The following is a 22,060-nucleotide window of genomic DNA, read 5'->3' as shown; positions in this document are numbered from 1 at the left end:
CTATAACCCTTTTTATTCTACTAAATAGAATTGGCTCAGTAGCAAGGTTAGGGATGGGTGAGGTGAACAAAATCAATACCTGTTCAATAAAAAGGTTACTTAATGTTCTCATTCATATATATCCTTGAACATGTCCAGACACTACTCCATCATTCTCAGGTTCACCAAGTCTGGAATGCTTCCATCGAGCTTTAGATTTCAAAGTTGCTACAGACATGTAGTAAATATAACAAGTTTTCTCCTTTTCTTACAAAAGGAGAGACAGCTAAGTGCAAATGGAAACCAATATGCTGAGAAGACACAGAGGCAAATCCTATCATCTCTCAGGATGTTTTGCCCTTTCTTGACTTTTCAAAGTACAGGACAGTATAAAATGTCATGCTCTCTACTCATCATCAGGAATCTTTAAGCAAATCAAAAGAATGAGAAAAAACATCACAGACCATGAGGAAATATTTATAAAGATGTAAATTTTATAAAGGACTGCTCTTAAATATATCCAAAGAGTTTCCAAACTTAACAATAAAGAAAATTCTGAGGTAAAAGATGAGCCAAGATTTGACACCTCACAAAATATACAGACAGAAAAATCTATATTAAATTAAGCTCTACTCTATATATCATGAAGGAAATTCAAATTAAGCAATGTATCTGTACACCCCTGTTAGAACTGAAGACATCTGGACATCAGTAACAGTAGATTCTAATGAGGCAGTGGAGCTGTAGTACTCTGTTGGAAGATGTGAGAATGCAATCTGGTCCCACCACCATGGAAGACAGTGTAGCAGCCTCTTGTAAAACTACGCACACTTTGGTTGCATGATCTAACAATTATGCACTTCGGTATTTTCTCAAAGAAATTTAAAAAAAAAAGTCTCTACATTGACTTTTAAAGCAGCTTTACTCATAATAGCCAAAACTTAGAGGCAAGATGTCTTTCAGCAGATGAATGGGTAACTTGTTACATATCCAGATAATGGAATATCATTCTGCCCTAGAAAATAAGTTGTCAAGCCACAAAAATATATGGAAAAATTTATGTATGTATGTACATACATATGCATGCATGCATGTGTGTATCTATCTATCTATCATCTATCTATCTGTCTATCTATCTATCTATCTATCTATCTATCTATCTATCTATCTATCTATCATCTATCTTTGAGTGTAACAAGGCAATCTGAGGGCTATATTGTGATTCTATTTACAGAACATTTTAATTAAGTCATAAGGATGGACACATTTGAATTTTCAATGTGGCAAAAGGCTGGAAAAGAGTGAGCAATGAATAGGATGAGCACAGAGTATTTTATTTGTCCAAATCCATAGACGTAGCTTATATAGTGAACTTATTGCAAACTATGTGTTCTGAGTGATCATGATACACCAGTACATTAACTCTAACAAATGCCCTTCTGTTGGGGGCATTGACAGGTGAGTGGGCTTTTTGATGTGTATATGGAAAATCTCTGCAGCTTTCTCTTGATTTTCTGTTTATTTAAAACTCTAACGAAAGAAAATAAGATTAAAATGTGTATTATTTTCAAGCTGGGGAGATGGCTCAGTTGGTCACAAACAAGAGGATATTAATTTGATCCCTGCTACTTGGGTAAAAGGTAGGTGCAGAGGAGAACAATGTCATCTCAGTGCTGTGGAAGGGAAGGCAGAAAGTTCACTAGTTCAGGAACGAAGACTCCAATGCCAACTTCTGGCCTCCACACATACATGGATGAGTGTACACATGCATGCATACATAAACACATATAAGTAAATAAATAAAAATTTAAAAGATACTTTTTAAGAACATCAATCTGCCTATACAACTAACACAATCTAGATTTTAACCCGCCATCTGGGTTCGTTCACAGAACTATGCTTATCATTAGTATATGAGTGACTTAATACTGTAATTTGTCGGGGTTTGGGAGACTAGTTTCTAGTAACAGAACTCAAAGGCAAATTTCACATACTCTGTATCTTGAAGATAATTATATAGACCTTCAAATTCTCACTAAGGCCAGGAATTCTAGTGGAACTTAGACAAGTGATGCAATATTTGAAATCCAATAACAATGGCTACAAAGACTGAAAGTAATGATTCAAGCTAACATGCACAGGGGAAAATAGGAGATCTTAACCTCAAAGAACTACAGGCAATTAAAAAATGCTGTGAGCTCCAGAGAAGCTAGAAAACAAGGAGGACCATAACAGGGATGTACGGATCACCTTGGGAAGGGAAACAGGAGATTTCCATGAGTAAACTGGGGTAGGGAGGGCAGGCAAAAGAGGGCAGGGGATGGGAGACCGAAACATGGGGGAATGGGATGGTCAAGCTGGGGAAGGGGTGGAGAGGGAAAGCAATGAATGAGATATCTTGACAGAAGGAGACATTATGGGGTAAGGGAAAAACCTGGTGCTGGGCAAATTCCCAGGAATCTATAAGGATGATCCCAGATTAGACTACTAGGAGCAGTGGTGAGGGTGCCTGAACTGGCCTACCCTGCTAGTCAAACTGGTGAATAGACTGTCATCATACAGCCTTCCTTCAGTAACTGATGGAAGCAGATGCAGAGATCCACAACCATGCACCAGGCTGAGTTCTGGGAGTCCATTTGAAGAGAGGAAAGAGGGATTACATGAACAAGAGGGAGTCAAGACCATGATAGGGAAATTTACAGAGACAACTGAATCAAGCTCAAAGGATCTCACGAATTTTAGAACAACAGCTGTGGAACCTGCATGGGACAGGACTAGATCCTCTGTATATGGACGACAGTTGTGCAGCTAGATCTGCTTGAGGGGCCCCTGGCAGTGTGATCAGATTCTATCCCTAGTACATGAGCCGGCTTTCTGAATCCCATTAACCTATGGTCAGACAGACACCTTGCTCACCCCTGATAAAGGGGAAGGGGCTTAGTCCTTCCTCAACTGAATGTACCAGGCTTAGCCATCACTCCATGAGAGAACTTACCCTGTTGGAGGAGGGGATAAGAGGTGGAGGGGGGCAGATGGGGAGTTGTGGGAGGAGGGATGAGCGGGGGAATCTGTGATTGGTATGTAAAATGAATAAAAAAAAATAAAAACAACAACAAAAAATATGCTGTGATCAGGAGACAGTCTTCTCCAGGTAGGAGCATACCAATACCAAAAAGTCAGCCCAGAAAACAGACATACATGTAATATTATACAGACTGCACAGGGTATAGTCATATATTTTTGAGTGTATCTGTATATTCATATATGTAAATAAAAGAAATCATTTTTCAAAACTCAATGCTACAAAACTCTAGACCTATTAGCTATGCCTCTTTCTCCTCGATCCCTTCACTGGGTTTGTGCTTGGATTTGTATGGTGAAAACCCCTTGAATATCACTCTTAAATTTCAAAAAATGATTACAACTTTTCTACTCATTTTGGAAGAATAGTTTCTTTGCTAAGAGTGTTTCTCAGCCCATTGTCCCTTTCTCTCATGTATTTGCCTATCAGAAAGCTGTACACCTTTCACAATTTTACGAGGTACAACTCCTTTTGTAGTATCCCTGATTTCCAGATTGCAGTCCTTTGGAAGGACTAAGTTAATCAAGTCTGATAAAGACTAAAAAGCAGAGAGTGATTGTGGTGATATTGTGTCCCCCAGTATATTGTGCACCCTAATAAACTTATCTGGGGAACAGAGAACGAATAGCCACTAGATAGATAGAGGCCAGAAAATGGTGGCACACACGCCTTTAATCCTATCACTTGGGAGGCAGAGATGCATGCATCCAGATCTCTGTGAGTTCAAGACCACACTGGAAACAGCCAGGCATAGTGACTCACGCCTTTAATCCCAGGAAGTGATGGCAGGAAACAGAAAGGAATATAAGTCGTGAGGGCCAGGAACTAGAGGTTTTTAGGCTTTTAAAGTTTTAGGCTTTTAGCAGCAGTTCAGCTGAGATCCATTTGGGTGAGGACTCAGAAGCTTCCAGTTTGAGGAACAGGAGAAGTTGGCAAGGTGAGGTTAGCTGTGGCTTGTTCCGTCTCTCTTATCTTTCAGAATTTACCCCAATACCTGGCTCCTGAGGTTTTTTTATTTAATAAGACCTTTTAAGATTCATGCTACAAGTGATGGGCAGATAAGAAATTACAGAAATCTACTTATACTTATAAAAGTAAGGTTTTGGTATACTAAATAAATGGACCAAAGAGTTTATAAATATTTTCCTATATTTTGTATACTCTACTCTATGTACCATATTGATGTTTTATAATTCCAAAAGTTCTTTTTCTTATATTGTATCATCAATAGAAACTACTATTATTCTTTATATAGGTAAACAAAAGGTATACTTCAAGAAAAGAAAAAAACACTATGATAGTGAATAGAATAATATTCATACATGTTAAGTATAGCTTTGTATGTGCTCTGATAGTGTTATCACATAAAATTCATCTTGACTCACAAGCCTTGGAAGAAGATTTATATTTCATTAAGCATACCATACCGTCCATACTTATGTTAGATTTTGAATTTAAAGCATTCTACAATACATAGATATTTCTATGTTAGTTTTCCGTACTATCCCTGATAATAACAAACAGCCATTCTTTAATTCTAATTGTGTTGATATGAAAAGAAGTCAAAATGACATGAATGTGCCCTTTGGGAATATTATGCAATAACTTTAAAATCTATATTCATTAACATTTTTTCCTGAGATATTATAATAATGAAATATTTACAGATAATGAAAACAGATATAAATGGTCCATATCCCTTACCTTTTGCTACCCTTAACCTTCTGTTACTCAAAAACAGCTAAAGAGAATAATGTTCTAATGATTGAATAAGATAATAGAATCCCTTCATATACACAGAAAAAAATGTATATGGAAAAAAAAGATGAATTCTGCTTTTTTTCTCATACTATATTTACCTAATTGTGAGGCCTTCTGTAAACTAACATACTGCTTTACAGAGTCAGAACCAAACCTCAACAAGAAGGATTTAGCAGAACTACCCAAGGGATATTTTTCTCTACTCAGCACTACATCCCAATCTCCTGCAGAGCCTTGGGCACTTCTAAGACTCCAGGTACATCATAAGCCAAGGCACCTGCTTCCAGAGGTGGGAGAGTACCCACTCCACATCTGGGAGTTCTTCCTCTGCAAAAGAATATACCTCAGAAGACCATGTAGGAGTAGGGACTGAAGAAGGATGGGCCAGACTTGAAAAGCCATCATTTGCTAAAGTTATAGGTATTACTTAGTATCTATACTATCTTAGTATCTCTCACAGGATTGGAGCTCGGTGACTAGTCAGACTGGCTGGCCGGGATTACAGAAGCATGCCTCCTTTATGTCCAGCTTTGTGGGGCTGTGGATCTGAACTCAGGTCCTCACGCTTGTGTGGCAAACACTTTACCCACTTAGCGGTCTCCCCAGCCTCAACCATTAAAACGGATTTTTTCTGGTTACAGACTAGCAAGTGCTGAGATATGAACACAAGAACTGGCATGGTAACCGTGGTTATGGGTACGCTTGTGAATAGATCCCTGTGTTCCACTGTTGCCCAAAGGCACAAAAAAAAACACCCCAGTTTTAGAAATTCTGGGAACCATAAAACTATGTTATTCTTCTATACAAAAAGGCCCAGGTTTTTGGTTGTCATTATCTTTAGCTTTGTTTCCCCCTCCCTCTTCATCACACCATCCTCATCTCGTTCTCTTACTAGATCTTGTTACATAATCCAAGTTGGTGTCCATCGAGCAATTCTCCTGCCTCAACCTTACCTACATATTAAAATTACAGGCTTACACTCTCAGGTCTGGCTAAAACCAAATCTGTCATATTTACATACAAAGCTCAATAAATGGGAATTAAATGAAACAGTAAATGCAGAGCAGTAAACTGCTTTGTTACTGATACATAATTAAAAATTTCAACAAAATTATTTATCAAAAATTAGTACTAACTTGCAGAAGTAGGATTTATGGCAGTTATATAAAAGCATGTACTTATCAAACATATAAATTGAATAGAAAGCTATATTGACCAGTTAACAAGTAGCTGTTCAATTTCCCTTTGATTTCTAAAAACTCTAACAATTATATACAATATACACACAATAACATCTATAAAATATTCTGGTGTTATAGGGCTTTGTTGTGAAGGAGAGTTTTGTCATTTGCCACATCAAATAAAAACTCACTTGGAGAAACAGGAAGGGCATCAGGAGAACCAAGACAATCTCTTCCTCAGGTACCTGTTACTTACACATCTCATAGGCTCAGAGCTACAGATCCAGTTCACATAAAGGAGAAGGACTTATGAAGGTAACGTCATTTTTAAGCTATGACAAAATGCATTCAGCATGTCCACCTTGAGAGTATGCATATTTAATGACATAGTAAATGTTGGTATTAAGTACATAAAAAGAACAACTTTTTTCAGAGCTGCTTCTTATTTGGGGCCATTTTTTTTAATTGAGGCGTAATTCATAAAAGGGTATATTGTTTTGATGAGACTTTTTACAGCTGTGGCTGGATGTCTTTCTTTAGTCTTCCAAGAAGGGCCATTTTACTTTTTTAGAGTTACTTTTTAAAGTCATGAGGTCAACAACTTGGACTACTATGCATGTAAGTGCTAATGCAAATTAAAACCCAAGTTGACCTCCAGCAGCAGTTCATTCTATGTTGACAGTGAGAGAACACTTTGCCTGTTAGGATACTGTTACTCGTGGACTGAAATGCTGAAGAAACCCCTCCCCCTATTTTGTTTTTTGCAAAAATCAAGGTATATTCTAGGGTTTCCTGGTTGACCTCAACAGATAAACTGAGATGATAGTCTTAATTCAGAAATGATCTGAATGTAGATTTACAGTCTACGTGTACAGCTGGCTAAGTGAGATCGCTTTCACAGTTCTGCATGTATCCCATCGGCTCCCCATTAGTCACTGAATTCTTAAAACTGGTATTGTAACATTATCACAATGTTTTGCGCCAATTTTATAAACTTTACAGTGCAATATGTGTTCCTTTTCTGAGGCAAACCAAAGGTATATTTCTCAAGGTTCTGCTGCTAACAGCAGCGTTGATGGAGGATTTTTTATACATTTGTAATTGATAGAAATAAACCAGAAAAAAAAGAAGAAAAAAAAGTGGTGGAGGAAAAGGTGAACACTGCAAGAATACTCAAAAGGGCTGAGAGTTGCAAACGCCAAGAATGGCTTTGCATAGTAAATGGAATAGAACAGCTCTGAACTATAGCTTACTTTTCCTGGTTTGGTCTGACAGAATGATTGAATGCTTTTGTACAAAAATCAGAGCCTTAAAAACAAGGATTTGGTGAGATTGTAAAATGGTGTGCCACTTTGGCAAAACAGTTTGGTGGTTGGTCAAAATGCAAAACATTGTTACTCTGTTACTCAACAATTCTACCCTTAGGAATATATCCTCAAACTACTGAAAATGTGCACCTATGAAACATGTACATGAAAGTTTACAGCAGTGTGTTGCTAATAATAAAAAAGTTAAAACAACTCAAATAGCTATCAAATACTGGAGAGAAATAAAATGTGGCTTATTCATACAATAGAATATTATTAAGACATAAAAATGAATGAGAAACTGACCGATTAAATGACTTTGGTGAACCTTCATAATTTCATTTGTAGATCTTTCCATTTCTAATTTATAAATACATTTGGGGTTATAAATTATAAATGTACTGCCTCCTGTCAACATTGTATACTTCTATTTGATGATTTCTGTGTCAAACATTATATAGAAATGTTTCCAAGTATTTTCTGTATTAACTGTGAATGAATAGAACAAAATAAAAAAAAAAAAAGAACAACTTTTGCATACTCAGGAGGGTACCATTCAGGCAAGTCTGACTCAATTTGCCTTTCCTGTTAAATTGATCTTAATTATCTAAGCTGTAGATATCAGGATAACTTTTGATTGTTTTACAGAAGTCAAGGAAGGGAATTTGTAACTCAAATGGGAATCAAACAGTTTACCTGTAAAATTGCAACCTCATTACGAAGCTGACTTTCTTGTTTTGTTGGAAATCTTAACTTGTCGATAATTTTAATAGCTACATCTCTTCCTGTTTTACGATGTTTACCTTTAAAATAAAAATGGGAAACATTAGAAATTAATTAATTAAATATTTAACAGATATACTTAATGACAAGTTTTGGACATATTAACTACCTTGAAATACTATTCCTTCAACATCTTTATTCCCAGGGTGCCTTGGTCCTGCATCTCAATCTTTCTCCCTTCATTACCATATTGCCTTGCTTTTGTGCCTCACGTTCTTAACACCAGTTCTCATATCTTGACTCATACAGACTCTACTTGAACTCTGCAATTTACGGCAGCATCTTCCTACACAGCCCAAGCTTCCCGTTAGCTCCACTCCCCAGCCTCTGTGACCATCACTCACCTCTAGACTCTCTGCCTTCATCTCCTGTGTGTCTACTCTTAATGTGTGTGCTCTTCCTTGTGAATCTCCACCCCGTCAACACAGTATTTCAGTTCCTTCAGTGTCCAGTGTTCCAAACTGTCTTGAGTTTGCTGACTTCTTGTCTTACTTATGACTCCTGCATCACTGTCACACTATGTGCTGTGACATATACTTACTATACTCCGTCTACCATTATTTTTATTATGCAATTATTACATCGCAGAAAAAGTAAGCATGGTCTCTCTTATTACAGCACTGCATATTAAGATGGGCTACTAGTCATTAGGTTTTCATTAAAAATTACAGTATTTTTATAAAAATCAAAATTACTTTGAAAAATAGGACAATTTACATTTTCATATTGTAAATTCTATATTTAGATTTCTCATAATTTTATGATAAAAAGTACATAATAAGCAAAAGTGTTAGGATTATTTTATAAAACAAAAGCTCACAAAAAACTTGTTACTTATCAATATAAGAAAAGTTAAGATGTCATTTTCTATACCAGGTAAAACTTTACAATTAAATATTACTTAAGAAATATGACTGAACCATCTAGGATCTAACTAAAGAAAAACTTGGCATTGCCTTCAAAAGCTAAAAATTCAGATTCTATGAACTGGATATACTGTGGAAAACACTAAAGTTCAAGGATTTCGGCTTTAATGACAAATAGAATCGGTAAGAGTCTAGTCCAAGAGGCTGAGCGAAAAATGGAACTGCCTGGTTTACAAATTACAGCCTCCATGTTTCCACAATATTTTGTCTAAATAAATTAATCAAACTGCTTCAACACTGTGATTAGGGCTTGCAAAGACATAACAATAACAACAACAACAACAAAACCTTTTTAGGAATAGAAAAGTCTTTCAAATTTTACCGGTTTTTCAAAGAATGGCTTCTTAGGAGAAACTTCTCCCAAAGTGACTCCTAGACACACAGATATATATCTTTCCATGTTTATATTTTTCTTGGTAATATAATACTTTTATACACAGGTGCCTAAAATTTTAAGTTCATAAAATCACTTATTGAACTAACTCACCTCCATAAACAATTCCAAACTGTCCAGAACCCAGAACTTCATCAGGAAAAATCTGATAGACGGTGCTGATGTCCTATAGGTATACACCCAGAGAAAACAAAGATGGGGGAACAAGCTTAAATTCTATTACACTTTAGAGTTATAATTATTATTACCTTATTGAATATACATATAATTAAATATATCAAAGATCTTTTCAGACTTATAAATGTTGGATAAAATTCCAATGGTTATAATATTCAAATTACATTAATACATTTTGAAACTATTTTGAAAATACATTTAGAAAACTATTCTGCTACTAAGTGCTTGAGATACAACAGAGAGAAATGGAACCTAAAACCAACCAATGCTATTTATGATAAATACCTGAAAAAGGAGTTTTCTTTCTATACTATTAGTCTAGAAATTTCATTAACTATTCTGAGGTCCCATCACATGTCTATAACAATCTTGCTTTACAGTCTGGACAGAACAGTGAGGCTACTCGTGGTGAGTTCTCATTTCTATAAGAACTTAAGCTATAGACAACTATTCTAGCATTCCTACTTTCTATATCAATAAACCATTCAGTATTCACTTGTGAAATAATAATTATTGAATTGAGAGTGAGCTAATCTGGGCTTCATATTTTGACATTTGGTAGGCATCTTCATAGAACCAGTACAAAACTTTTACATTTTATCCACCTGGCACTATATATCTTAACAGACTTTCTGACTGTAATCTTATCATACCCACCCCTTGCCTTCTTTCTTCTTAGAAAATAACTAGAAAGCCTGTGTGCTGTGATCCCTTTGAAGAATTCACAAGGTGACCTCAAAACTCTTTAGACTTCCTTTGAAAATTCAATTCAAAAATTTCAGTGGATAACAATGGTCAACTAGGGTAAAATGCCTCTGTGGTTACCTGGGAACAACCCAGGAAATTTAGAGTAACCTGCATCTCCCAGGGCCTTTTCTGTTTAAGCAAGAGCAGGAGAAACCTGCTGTCTTGAGAGATGCATCTCAGGATGAACAGCCCAAGCATCCATTTAACTTCAAAATGAAGTTTTCTCATGTAATTCATCGTTGCCTTTGTCCAGATGAAAACAGTTCAACAAGTATTTCAGGGGCAAGGGTAGTCCCAGACAAACATCCATGGAGTTTATTCTTTGATAAACAATCCTAGGTCACTGGAACCTGCATGGTAAACTGTTCTGTTTGGTCTTAGGTATAGTGAACAGTTAATGCTGTTGGTCACAGAATGAGGTAGGAAAGGCCTTACTTTGGGTACTGACTATCGTGATGAAATCAAGCAAACACAACAGCATGTGAAACATCTTACAACATGATCTGTAACTTCCAAAAACTGAACAGATCCCCTTGGGGGCACGGGTGACAGGGGGTTCTAATGTCTGCTACTTTCTTGAGGTCTAGACTGTGGCATGTATATTTGACCGAGAACATCTGCAACCCTTGTCATTTATTAGCACTCCTTGTTAACAAAGAAGTAATCTATGACATGTTTTAGAATTTGTACAAATAAAAATTATTTTATTTGTATATCTATTTTACAGTACAATATCAACCATAAAAATTCAAGTATCAAGTGTAGGTCAGTGGCACTCTAGCTACCAAGCCTTCCACCTTCCTGCATTGTTCTCAATAAACCATTTGTCCTATTTTGGTCTAAAAAAAGGATAAATGTGAAAAATCCTACATTACACGCTGAATGTCTGTTATGATAAACAGTCTTTGCTACTATATTATAGAATCTGGAAAAATCAATACACAGTGTACTATTTATAAAATATCATAGAAGAAAATATACCTCAAATAGTATTTTTTTATTTAGAAAACATTGAAAATTTAAGATATTAGATAAATTAAAGTCTGTCATATGATATTTTTTATTTTTCAGTAATCACATTCTGAGATTTATATTAATAGACACAAACTCACCACATTTTCCTGAATCTGGCAATTTGAAACTGAAATGCTCACGGAAATATCTTCTGGAAATTCATGTTTAAAAAACAGACATAAAGTAGATGAAGTGTTGGAAAAAAAAAGAGTGAGTATCAATCATCCCAGGGGACCACGTTTACATTAATCACAGCAATTAAATTTTTCTGCAAAAGTTCTATTAGAATATATTATACCCCTTAAAATTACAAACTCAGTCTATACTTGGTTTTTTAAAATATATTTGTTAGCATAGAGCTCAGATTAAAAATGACTTGGGTTACAATTCTGGCTTTGACACACAGCGATTCTAGTAAGAGCTGACAGACAACTAATTTTCTAGAAATTAATTGTTTCTGTCAGAATGTAGACAAATCACAAATTGATGGAGTCCTAGACATTAAAATAGAGGGCTCTGATGAACTGCTTAGCTTATTTACAGTACATTCTTTATGTTCAGAATAATCACATATATCTTATTAATATACTGGCTGAAGAGAAAGATGATAATCATGACAGATGAGATATACTAAATGCTAAAACAGGTTAAGCTGCAGGCTGCATGGTTAATAAATATGATGGAGCTTCAGATCATAATTTTATACAGATATTCCTCTATAATTTTTGGTTTATCTATAATATCTCATTTTGATTGTATTCTGTCTGAAATCTCTTTAAATAATGCACACAAATTTCTTCCTGGGATAAGGTAATCAACTGTCACAATGGTCTTTATATCATAGGCACCAAGTAGAGAAGTATAAGATGTGATTTGGGGTAAATATTTTTTTTTTCATATTTATGGTATTTGAGTGAAATTCAAACTAACTGGATGGGTTCTTTGGGGAACAATAGCTCTGGACACTTGTGATTGTTTAGTATATAGGTTATACTTGACTTTGTAGAAGTTCTAATATACAATAAATACAATAATTTAATGAAGGAGGTATTTTAGTAAGCATAGCAGCTTCTCTTCACAAATTCCATATTCTCCCACAAACTGAAGCCAGCACACGGAGTCTTTCTTCACTGTCTCAGTTGGGGAAGCAAAAGGTCTGTTACTGAACCATCAGGAGCCTGAGTGCATGCCATGCCAGATTGCAGCCATTGGACTTACTATGTATGTTGGTTCCTGAGCCCACAGAGGAGCCCTTGGGGATGACAGGCATGAGCGCATGCTGAATGGCCACCTCCCACATCCTGGCCACATCTGCGCCAATGCCGCTGGGGAAAACACTGTTGTTTGGTGGAGGGCTTGAAGGATTGACCACATTTTCTCCCACATAATACACTACATTTGCCGTGGTGATTTCAAAACAGTGAGGATTAGCTCCAATGGGAATTAATTCTGAAGGCTTGGCAGGTTCCAGACATAAAATTTCTGATAAAGGAATTTCCTGCGGCAGACAAAGTATGGTGAATGTACTTTAACAAAACATGCCAACTGTTAAATAAAACCCACACCATGTAAGGAAGGAAATTACAAACAGACACAATTTACAGAAAATACTTCAGAACATATACAGCCTACATACAACTATTAAAATCTATGCCATGTAAGGAAAGGAATTACAAAATTTACAGAAAATATTTTATAACATATACAGCATAAAATTTAATATTTTTATAACAAGGCCTTACCATACTTACACAGACATGTCAAGGTGTTTTTTGTTTGTTTTGTTTTGTTTTGTTTTTAAACAATGGTTGTGTGGCAGGTGGAAGAGTCTAACAAAGCTATGAGGCAAATTGTACATTGTTTAATGCATTTGGGCATTCATGGCTGTTTTTAATTTAAGTGTTCTTTAAAGCACTTCGGTCAAACATGTTTTGATCCAATACATGCTAATATAATGTAGTCATATAGGTAAGTGAGTGTTCATTGATGAAAACCACAGCAAGCAGTTTGTAAGTAGTTTTGTTTTTAAGTCATGTGTGCCTGGATCAGTCTTACCCATCTTTAAACTCAGATCCTCAGATCCTTATGTGAATGATTCATCTCTCCAACCCCAAAACTAGTTGTTATGATGGTCAATTAATTACTGAAAATACTAGGTACCATACTGTACCCCAGGAAGCATTGAGTAACTAAAGTAATACTTTTATTTTATTTTTTTTTTCTATTTAAAATGTAAAGCAAGAGATATTGAGACCATGATTGGAAAAAGCACAGGGACAAATAATCAAACTAATGGAAACACAGGAACTATGAGCCAATAGCTGAGGAGCCCCCAAATGGATCAGGCCCTCTCGATAAGTGAGACAGTTGATTAGCTTGAACTATTTAGGAGGCCCCCAGGCAGTAGGACCGGGACCTGTCCTTAGTGCATGAGCTGGCTTTTTTGGAACCTGGGGCCTATGCAGGGACACTTTGCTCAGCCTAGGTGAAGGGAGGAGGGGACTGGACCTGCCTGGACTGAATCTACCAGGCTGAGCTGAATCCCCAGGGGAGTCTTTGCCCTGGAGGAGATGGGAATAGGAGGTGGGTTGCAGGGAGGGCGGGGGCGGGGGGAGGAGGGAGGACAAGGGAATCCGTGGCTGATGTGTAAAATTAAATTAATTATAAAATTTAAAAAATATATCGAAAAAAATGTAAAAGCGCTTCCTTTTATGTCACAGCAGTGTAAGGTAGCATGGAGAATCAAAGGAACTAAGCTAGGCACCATATCTGTGCCATTTAATGTAGATAGAGAGACGATTGCTGGTCAATAAATAGAGGAACCTGATCCTAGTAAGTGCTGGCAGTGTGGAGGAACAGCTCTACTTGTTAACTCCAGTGCTGTGCTAGGTTCCTGAGGATCTCAGAATTCATTCTGAGTCAGTGGCTGTGACCAACTACTGTGCTAAGATACTGTGCAAAGATACTCCTCCTCCCATCTCCATCTCCACCATCCTGCTCTTCATCTCCTGAGCCAGAAGCACATTGCAGGACATGGTGAGATTCAGAGAGGAATCAAGAGGTTACATCCAGATTCCTACAAAAATTCTGTGGCCGAGATGAAAAGCTCAGAAGAAGCCCAGGAATGGTCACACAGCTGGATGTGGACAACATTCCTGATTCCCATCCCTCCCAGGCAAGGAGGAGCGTGAGCAACCCTGATAGCAGCCTGCCTCACCTTGTAGTACCGGCTTCCCGTGTCATTTTGAAAGAGCGTGATGCACTTGCTGTCCAACCTCCAGTAATGCCTTTTCCGCTGAAATAGAAGTCACAAAACGTTAAAGATAAAGGAGCTTTCTAAAAACAAGTGTTTTTTTTTTAATTTTTTTTTTCATAGAGAACATGGATTCAATGGTAAAAGTGTGAGGACTTTGGACCAATAAGACTCACAGTTTGACTCTAGAAGCTGACTAACGAACATAACATGACAGGTTTCTGTACCTACCTTGGATGCAGTGAATAGAAATAGAGATAACGGATTAGCATCCTGAGAAATAACTGGTACTTCATATGTGTAATGAGTGGCGAAATATTTTTTTAACATTTATTTGCTTAAAGAGCTAAATGGGGATTTTGTAGTTTACTATAAAACAGAGCTTAATAACAGATAGAAAGTTTATATGTGCATATCTTTCAGAACATGACAGACCCTGATGATTCAGCTAGGTCTTTTCACAACTACTCTACTCTAACCCACTTCTATTTGATTTAGTGATAGGTCACTAAATAAAATTCATTTGATGGAAGGTGTGGCCTCATGGATCCAAGTTAACAAAAGTAGAGAAATGCACTTAGCACTGTTACATTCTCAACAGCTTTCCTCTTTAAGCACCTGGCCTATATGGACGTGTGTGCATCTGCATCTTTTCAGAACCAAAGTCTTATTTTCACAACCACTCATAGACCAGAGACACACTAAATATACTTGAAACAATAAACTCAGGAAGAAACTGCCAGTGTTCACTTGAGTCTTGAACTAAATATCCTCTCCCACAAGAAGGTTAAATTATAAATCATCAATTAAGGCACACAAGTATCTTTATCTAAAGACACAGTAGAAATCTTATTGATGGGTAGAGATGAGGAAACTGCAATGAAAGTCTCCCCCCAAATGTTAATCAGTGAAATTCTGTACCATAGCTTGAGAATGCCATCTTCTACTCACATGCACAACTTTATTATACAGCTATTAGAATTCTACTTATAATATAAGAAACAGACTACAGGGTAATCACACATCCATGTGGTTGAATTTTTAAACAAAGAATTTAGGTCCTGAGAATATGTAACATTCACCAATGTTTTCTCTCTCTCCCTAAACTGCAGTTTCTTTTAAAACTCTAGACCACAGAGGGGTATACTGAAAACACACTTTCATGCTGCCCTAGAAACGACAGGTAGACAGCCCGGTTGTCTGCAGAATCTTTTCTTTACTGTAACTACTTGGTACGGTTTTATTCTAACCCCATTTCTTATTCACCTACAGACAGTGTGTGCCCGGCTGACCCCATGCCTCTGCTGTGAGGTCTACTCCAAGAACTCATACCCCACAGTCCTCTGAGGAGGCAGCGTCATATGGAGCGCTTCTGTCTCCTTACCAGTGTGTCCTTGCTGGTGTAATGGACCATCCAGCCTTCTTTCATCACGGTGCTGCTTCTCCGCTTCGTGTGCTTGACAGACTGCACCACCCGCATGAGGGGGATGTTGTTGCTTGTCGAAGGGCTTGAAACATCGAAATATGTTAGGAGAGAAATATTTTCACATTCAGATCTTCTTTTCCTGAATAAAAGCTCATTTAGACTATTCAAAGCAGAAGTCAAAGAATCCACATCTCATTTTCAGTGAAATGTACTGTCAGGGGTTGATGGTTCGGAAGGGAGTTCCTCGGGAGAGTGACAGGTACTTGAGATGCTCACTTTCTAACTCCCTAGGCAGAGTAAGAAGCACTGGGATTCTCACACTGATCGAGACAGTGTTCATATTTGTAGGAAAACAACAGAGTTCGCTGTCTGTGTTTTGAAGCCACAGTATTCAAAACTGCATAGGAAAGTTTATTGTATATAACAGGTGTGGTAATAATAATTTATAGATTACATACTATGGTATTATGTATTATAGCATTTCTGCATGAACCATGTCTGAGTGATTTCTTAAAAAACACTAGAACTTGCCATTTTGAGTTGCCTTTTATATAGCATATAATTCATGGGATTATTCTCATCCTTCACCTTTTTCTCTTCTAAGTGACTCTAACTCTTTCTGGATTTTTTTCTCGCTCTCTTCCTCTTCATCGTTCCCTTTATTTCCCTCAAATCCTCAGGCACAGAAGAAATGTATGTTCTTCAAAGGGAAGCCAGCTCAAAAGACTAATACTTTTCACTAATAAAAGAATGCTTATTATTCCAGCAAATAGAAGACATGCAATATATTCTTGCATGATCATGGTTAATTTCAATGTGGTAATGAATTTGGCATTTGTAAAGTGGATAGAAAAGTGTCAGAATGGTTTGTAATGTCAATATGAGTGGGAAACTTTTCCTGTAAGGAGTCAGGGGGTGAGGATCATGGGGTTTTGCAGAATTCACCATCTGACCACTGTATTATGGAAGCAGCCACAGGCAGTGTGAACGGGCAAGGTTGGCACAGGAATGGGTATGGTTGCAGTAAGATTCAATTACAAAGCAGGCAGCAGTTCCATTTGACCTGGTGGCCATGCTGGACTGACTACTAATATGGAAAGTAAAGATCACCCAGGGCTAAAATAATAAATGTAGATAATAGGTAGAAAATTACATGTATTGCTGAAATAAAATGAAGAGCAATGAGGTGCACACAGGACATGATATTTATAATAGGGGTCAGTTTTAAAGTAAGTGATTTCTGCTGAGGTTCAGCCCTGATTATTGCATTTCCACACAGTGAACTTAGAGTTACGATTAACTATTAACTTCATAATGACCATAGGAAATAGGTGTATCCCTCCTGCACAAAGAGAATGGGTCCACAGAAAAGTAAAGCAAGCTCTCTGATGCAAGCTCTCTTCCCAGGGTAGCCAGGCTACCTAGTTCCAAAGGCTTTCCTCTACACTATACAGTTCTTCACAATGGAGTCAGGCACACCCTAAGCTTCTTTTACAGACTGAAACTGCTTGAGTCCCAGTGGGGCTCTGACCTGATGGTCCTGTTGGAGTCCTCCTGGTCTGCGTCTGGATCCTGCATCTCTGCACCATCACTCTGGCCCTCTGCCATAGCCATCTCGGCATCCTGGGCCATGGCCTCTTCCATGTCATCCATGAGTCCGCTGTTCCGCTCGCTGTCATTGTCATCACTTCCTTCTTCCATAACCACATCAGATTCTGCCCCAGGGCTAAGCAAATCTAGAAAAGTGTTTGGGCCCGAGAAGATAAGTCTGGAATCTTGGAGCCAGTACTTAACGGGAAAGAAAGTCCTAACAAATTGCCTATAAGCTCTGCAAGCTGAATCCTACAAAGAACTCATCTTCTCATTTCCTTTTACACCTTTATGCTGTGGGATGGTCTGTATGTTAAATTGCTCTGATTGGTCAATAAATAAAACACTGATTGGCCAGTGGCCATGCTGGAAGTATAGGCGGGCCTAACAGAGAGAAGAATTGAGAGACCAGGAAGGCAGTAAGCCACGAGCCACATGGCAAGGTATAAATTTATAGAAATGGATTAATTTAAGATATAAGAACAGTTAGCAAGAAGCCTGCCATGGCCATACAGTTTGTAAGCAATATAAGTCTCTGTGTTTACTTGGTTGGTTCTGAGCGGCTGTGGGACTGGCGGGTGAGAGAGATTTGTCCTGACTGTGGGCCAGGCAGGAAAACTCAAGCTACACCTTTATTCATAGGATGTGAATGTGTGAGACAGTCAACAAAATTTCACAGCCTGGGGCTTGTTTCCCAGGTCTCTAAGGCAAAAACCAAACCAAACCAAACCAAACAAAACAAAACAAAAAACAAAAAACAAACAAACAACAAAAAAAAAAACACACCAAAACCCAAAACATTAAAAGTGAAGAAATTCTCTAAAATAAGGCTCACAGGTCCAGTGCTAGGAAGCCATGTCCAGGAATAATTGACCAGGAAACTGTAATATTTCATAGGACATCCCTCTTGGGGGGAAAAAAACAAACACTCATGTGGGGGTAAGTTAACATGGAAAAACAAAGGTCACCTATAACTACTACTGCAGTTAACTTCTTAAATCACATATCCCAATATATTAAAATTTTCACATAAACTACAACTTTTAAATACCTCAAGTATTTGCTATTTGAATATTAAATCCTGTCTATGTGCAGTTGACGGCAATGGTAAAATTTTAATTACTTCACTAATGCAAATTACTCACTTGAAAATAAGAAAAACAGGTCAGTCAGAGGCTCTGAACCTCTAAGTCTGGGAAATTCCCTTTTTTACCACATTGCTCTGGCTATACAGGAAAGTGCAATCTTCAAGTCATCCACATCACAAACTTCTCCATTTCCCCTGGGTTCTATTTATCAAGTCTAATTGAAATTCCCTGGGATTGAAAAGAGTCAATATCACATGCCTCAGAAAGTGGGAAATTTGCCAAGTTTTCAATTTTGCCAGCTAACATTGGACCTTTATGCTAGAAATCTGTATGTATAAGAATGTTTTCCAAGAGAGTGCCTCACCCCCACCCCTGCTTTTTGCCCCCTACCAGGTCTATTTCTTTGAGAGTAAATGCAATCATGTATTCTTTAGCTTTTCATAGCACAAATGTCTGTTTATATTTCTGAGGTTCTATAACCAGAGATTCTGGACATCTATTGGTTTGAAGATTAAACAGACACAGTTCATGGTCTTTAGGAAAAGGGAGCCTGGGATCCTAAGTCACAGACAAATAGGGACAATCCTAAGAACACTACCTAGGGTGTGGGATGAATCAATGTTAATTCATGTCATGGGGTTGTTCCCAAGAAAATATTCCCAAATCTAAGAAGAAGAACACTTTCTGACAAGTTAAGGTCTTCTTCCTATTTGGGTTCAGGGTCACACTCATGTGTATACTGAAGCAGTAGTCTGCACTAGTCCAGGCTGTGATCTTGACCTTCATCAGAGGCTGGGGAATAACGTTAACTTGTGTCTCAAAGCTTAGAGGAAGCAGGGCAGAGAAATTGAGAGGGAGCACTGGTTTGTAGGTATTCCAATATGGTCTATATTTCTGAATGAACTAGACATAGGGAATGAGGGTAAGCAAGAAATGACAGGCATGCAAGTGTGTATATGAATTGTGTACTGTGTGAAGATTTTATTATTATTATTATTATTATTATTATTATTATTATTATTATATCAAAACCCAATAATCTGGAATGGAAGTTTCCATTTCAGAGAGGAACCCGAGCCACTATTGATTTGTGGCTGAGTTACAAATATCTTAACTGAAAAATGAAAGAGAAAAAACCCTGACACACCATATATACTACCCTCGGTGATTGGCATGCAACACAGAAGATGACTATGAATCTGTCCCCTACCTCCATTGATGGTCACTTCACCCAGGCAGTTGTTTGGTACTTTTGGTGCACAGCGTTTGTGACAGTTGAATCTGCAATCTAATCACGGTGATTTTAAAACAAAACAAAAAACCAGAAATGTATCAGAACCATGACACAAACATATAGTAACTTTAAAAGAAAGATGGTTCATTTAGGGCTTCAAGGGTGGCAGGCAGCCAGCGGCGACGGGTGCCCAGGCGGTCCTCACCTTTGCACTGCAAGCCCTGCCGGAAGAGGCCCTTGAGGAGCTTTTTGCAGAACTGGCACACCGTGGGCCGAGTGTAGGAGTGGATGACAAAGGTGTGCGGCACCTTCACCTTAGACAGCAAAATCTTGTCAAGCTGAATGGGCCGTCCAATGTACGACTGTGAATTTGACCTCTTCTCGCGACCGATGAAGGACTCTGACGGTGACTTTTGCTGTGTTTTGAGAAATCACAAAGGGCGACACGGTGTCAGAGAGGCGTACTTGATTTAACTGCATTTTAAAATTTCATTTCGTTTGGCTACCGAATTCAGTGATTTGGTCATCGATAGGAGGTAATTGGAAGTTAGATTTCTGTTGATTCATGTTGCTTATTCCCACTTATCTCATATTTGAGTAAATCTGTATAACCTGGAACAGAGAGACTGGAGACTGAAATATCTGAATATGATTTCTAGGACTTTTAAATCATTTCTTTTTTTTTTAACTTCAAAATATTAATTTAAATACTTTTAGCACAGAAATACAAAATTGAAAGAAAACAAGGAATGTTCCTTCATCCCACCTCTATCTTCCCACAGGAATTTTCTAGATGACTATATACACCTGGACAGAAGTATGACCAGCTCAGAACGGGAGAGATAGAAATTCAGTCTCCAAACAGTATTTGCTCTGAAAGATGCCTACAGTTTCTTTGTGTTCCTTTGAGGTAAAAAATTAATGTGATTTTATATAATTTTCCAATTATATAAAAAGGCAAAGGGCTAGAGTTAGGTAATCCTTCTTATAATTAAATATAGCAACTAATGGGCTACATAAGGTACATAAATACTGGTAGTTGGGGTAATAATAACACCACTGCGCTTTACCATCTATCATTTTCAGACTATTTAATAAACCCAGTATGCAGATTTTAAAAGTGCATTAACTGAAATGAACTATTACTTCAATACCTTTGAACAATTTCATGAACATGTACTTGGGAATATTATAATAAATTTATTTGGAATAAAAGATGAGTGGAATTACTCCTTAGTAGTTATTGTAATTGTGTATCTAATTAGTTAAACTATTCTATGTGAGTAACCATTAGGTACCTGAAAAAACAATCCTAGTTATGAGCAGTTTATAAACCTAAACTTACACATTTCAAATAATTATTTTATGTTGAATGCTAAACAGTGGAGCCACAATATTGTTCTAACTTGCTGTAAAAACCCTGTCTTTTTATCTTACCAGGTTAATTTCAAAATTGATATAACTATCAACAAGTTATTAAATCCCACTTGTATAAAATGTCCATGCATTTCAGTCTCTGGCTACCCAAAATCTCAAGCTGCTTATTATTCAGTGGGCAATGAATGCAGACAGACAAGCTGCAGCAAAACAAAATGTAATCTGAGGTTTCTGCTTGGAATATTATGTCCACAGTTACATTTGTAATTAGAATTCAATGATAGAAAAAGAAATACTCCCTGATGGCCTGGAAAGGGTATTTCCTTCTAGCCCATCTCTAGTCTGATGGCTCCACCCATACATAGAATCTCTTTCTATCAAGGACTCACAGTGGCCACACTTGGCTGGGACTCAAGTGGGATGATTATCCTCCTTCCTGTCTTCAATTCCAGTCACACTAGACTTGCCCTTAGTCTAGCTGGAGCTCATCTGCCTAAGCCCCTCCCACCCAGAGCATCCTAATCCCTTGGGATTTAACTCCTGATGCAGACCCAGGATCCCAGTAGTTCTTCCTAGTGGTCCCTTTCACTATTTCCTTCTAGTCCATCTCCATTCCCCTGTGATTGCCCTCATGCAGAACAACCCTCTGCTAGGAACCCAGGGCTACCACACTTGGTTGTGATTCGGAAAACCAACAGCTACCACACTTGGTTAGGACCCAGAGTAGGCAAAAGCAACAAA

At 37.6% G+C, this 22,060-nt stretch overlaps 1 protein-coding gene across 3 annotated transcripts in view; it reads right to left on the bottom strand.

The window, feature by feature from the left end:
- Prkd1 (protein kinase D1) overlaps nt 1–22,060 on the bottom strand; it is a 327,884-nt gene that overhangs the window by 39,622 nt on the left and 266,202 nt on the right. For 2 of the 3 annotated variants that reach the window (XM_006975259.4, XM_006975260.4), the window contains 9 exons: nt 20,148–20,358; nt 19,919–19,996; nt 17,562–17,766; nt 15,989–16,112; nt 14,569–14,646; nt 12,570–12,849; nt 11,450–11,502; nt 9,507–9,579; nt 8,007–8,113 (listed from right to left, as the gene is read on the bottom strand). In XM_006975259.4, coding sequence (XP_006975321.2) covers nt 8,007–8,113; nt 9,507–9,579; nt 11,450–11,502; nt 12,570–12,849; nt 14,569–14,646; nt 15,989–16,112; nt 17,562–17,766; nt 19,919–19,996; nt 20,148–20,358 — 1,209 coding nt within the window. The remainder of the gene's footprint in view (nt 1–8,006; nt 8,114–9,506; nt 9,580–11,449; nt 11,503–12,569; nt 12,850–14,568; nt 14,647–15,988; nt 16,113–17,561; nt 17,767–19,918; nt 19,997–20,147; nt 20,359–22,060) is intronic. The other variant, XM_015994159.3, reaches the window with a different exon arrangement.

The sequence above is a fragment of the Peromyscus maniculatus genome, chromosome 14 (assembly GCF_049852395.1).
Source record: "Peromyscus maniculatus bairdii isolate BWxNUB_F1_BW_parent chromosome 14, HU_Pman_BW_mat_3.1, whole genome shotgun sequence".
NCBI classification, from domain to species: Eukaryota; Metazoa; Chordata; class Mammalia; order Rodentia; family Cricetidae; genus Peromyscus; species Peromyscus maniculatus.
Note: the sequence above shows the minus strand (reverse complement) of the source record. Positions and strands in the feature narration are given on the sequence as shown.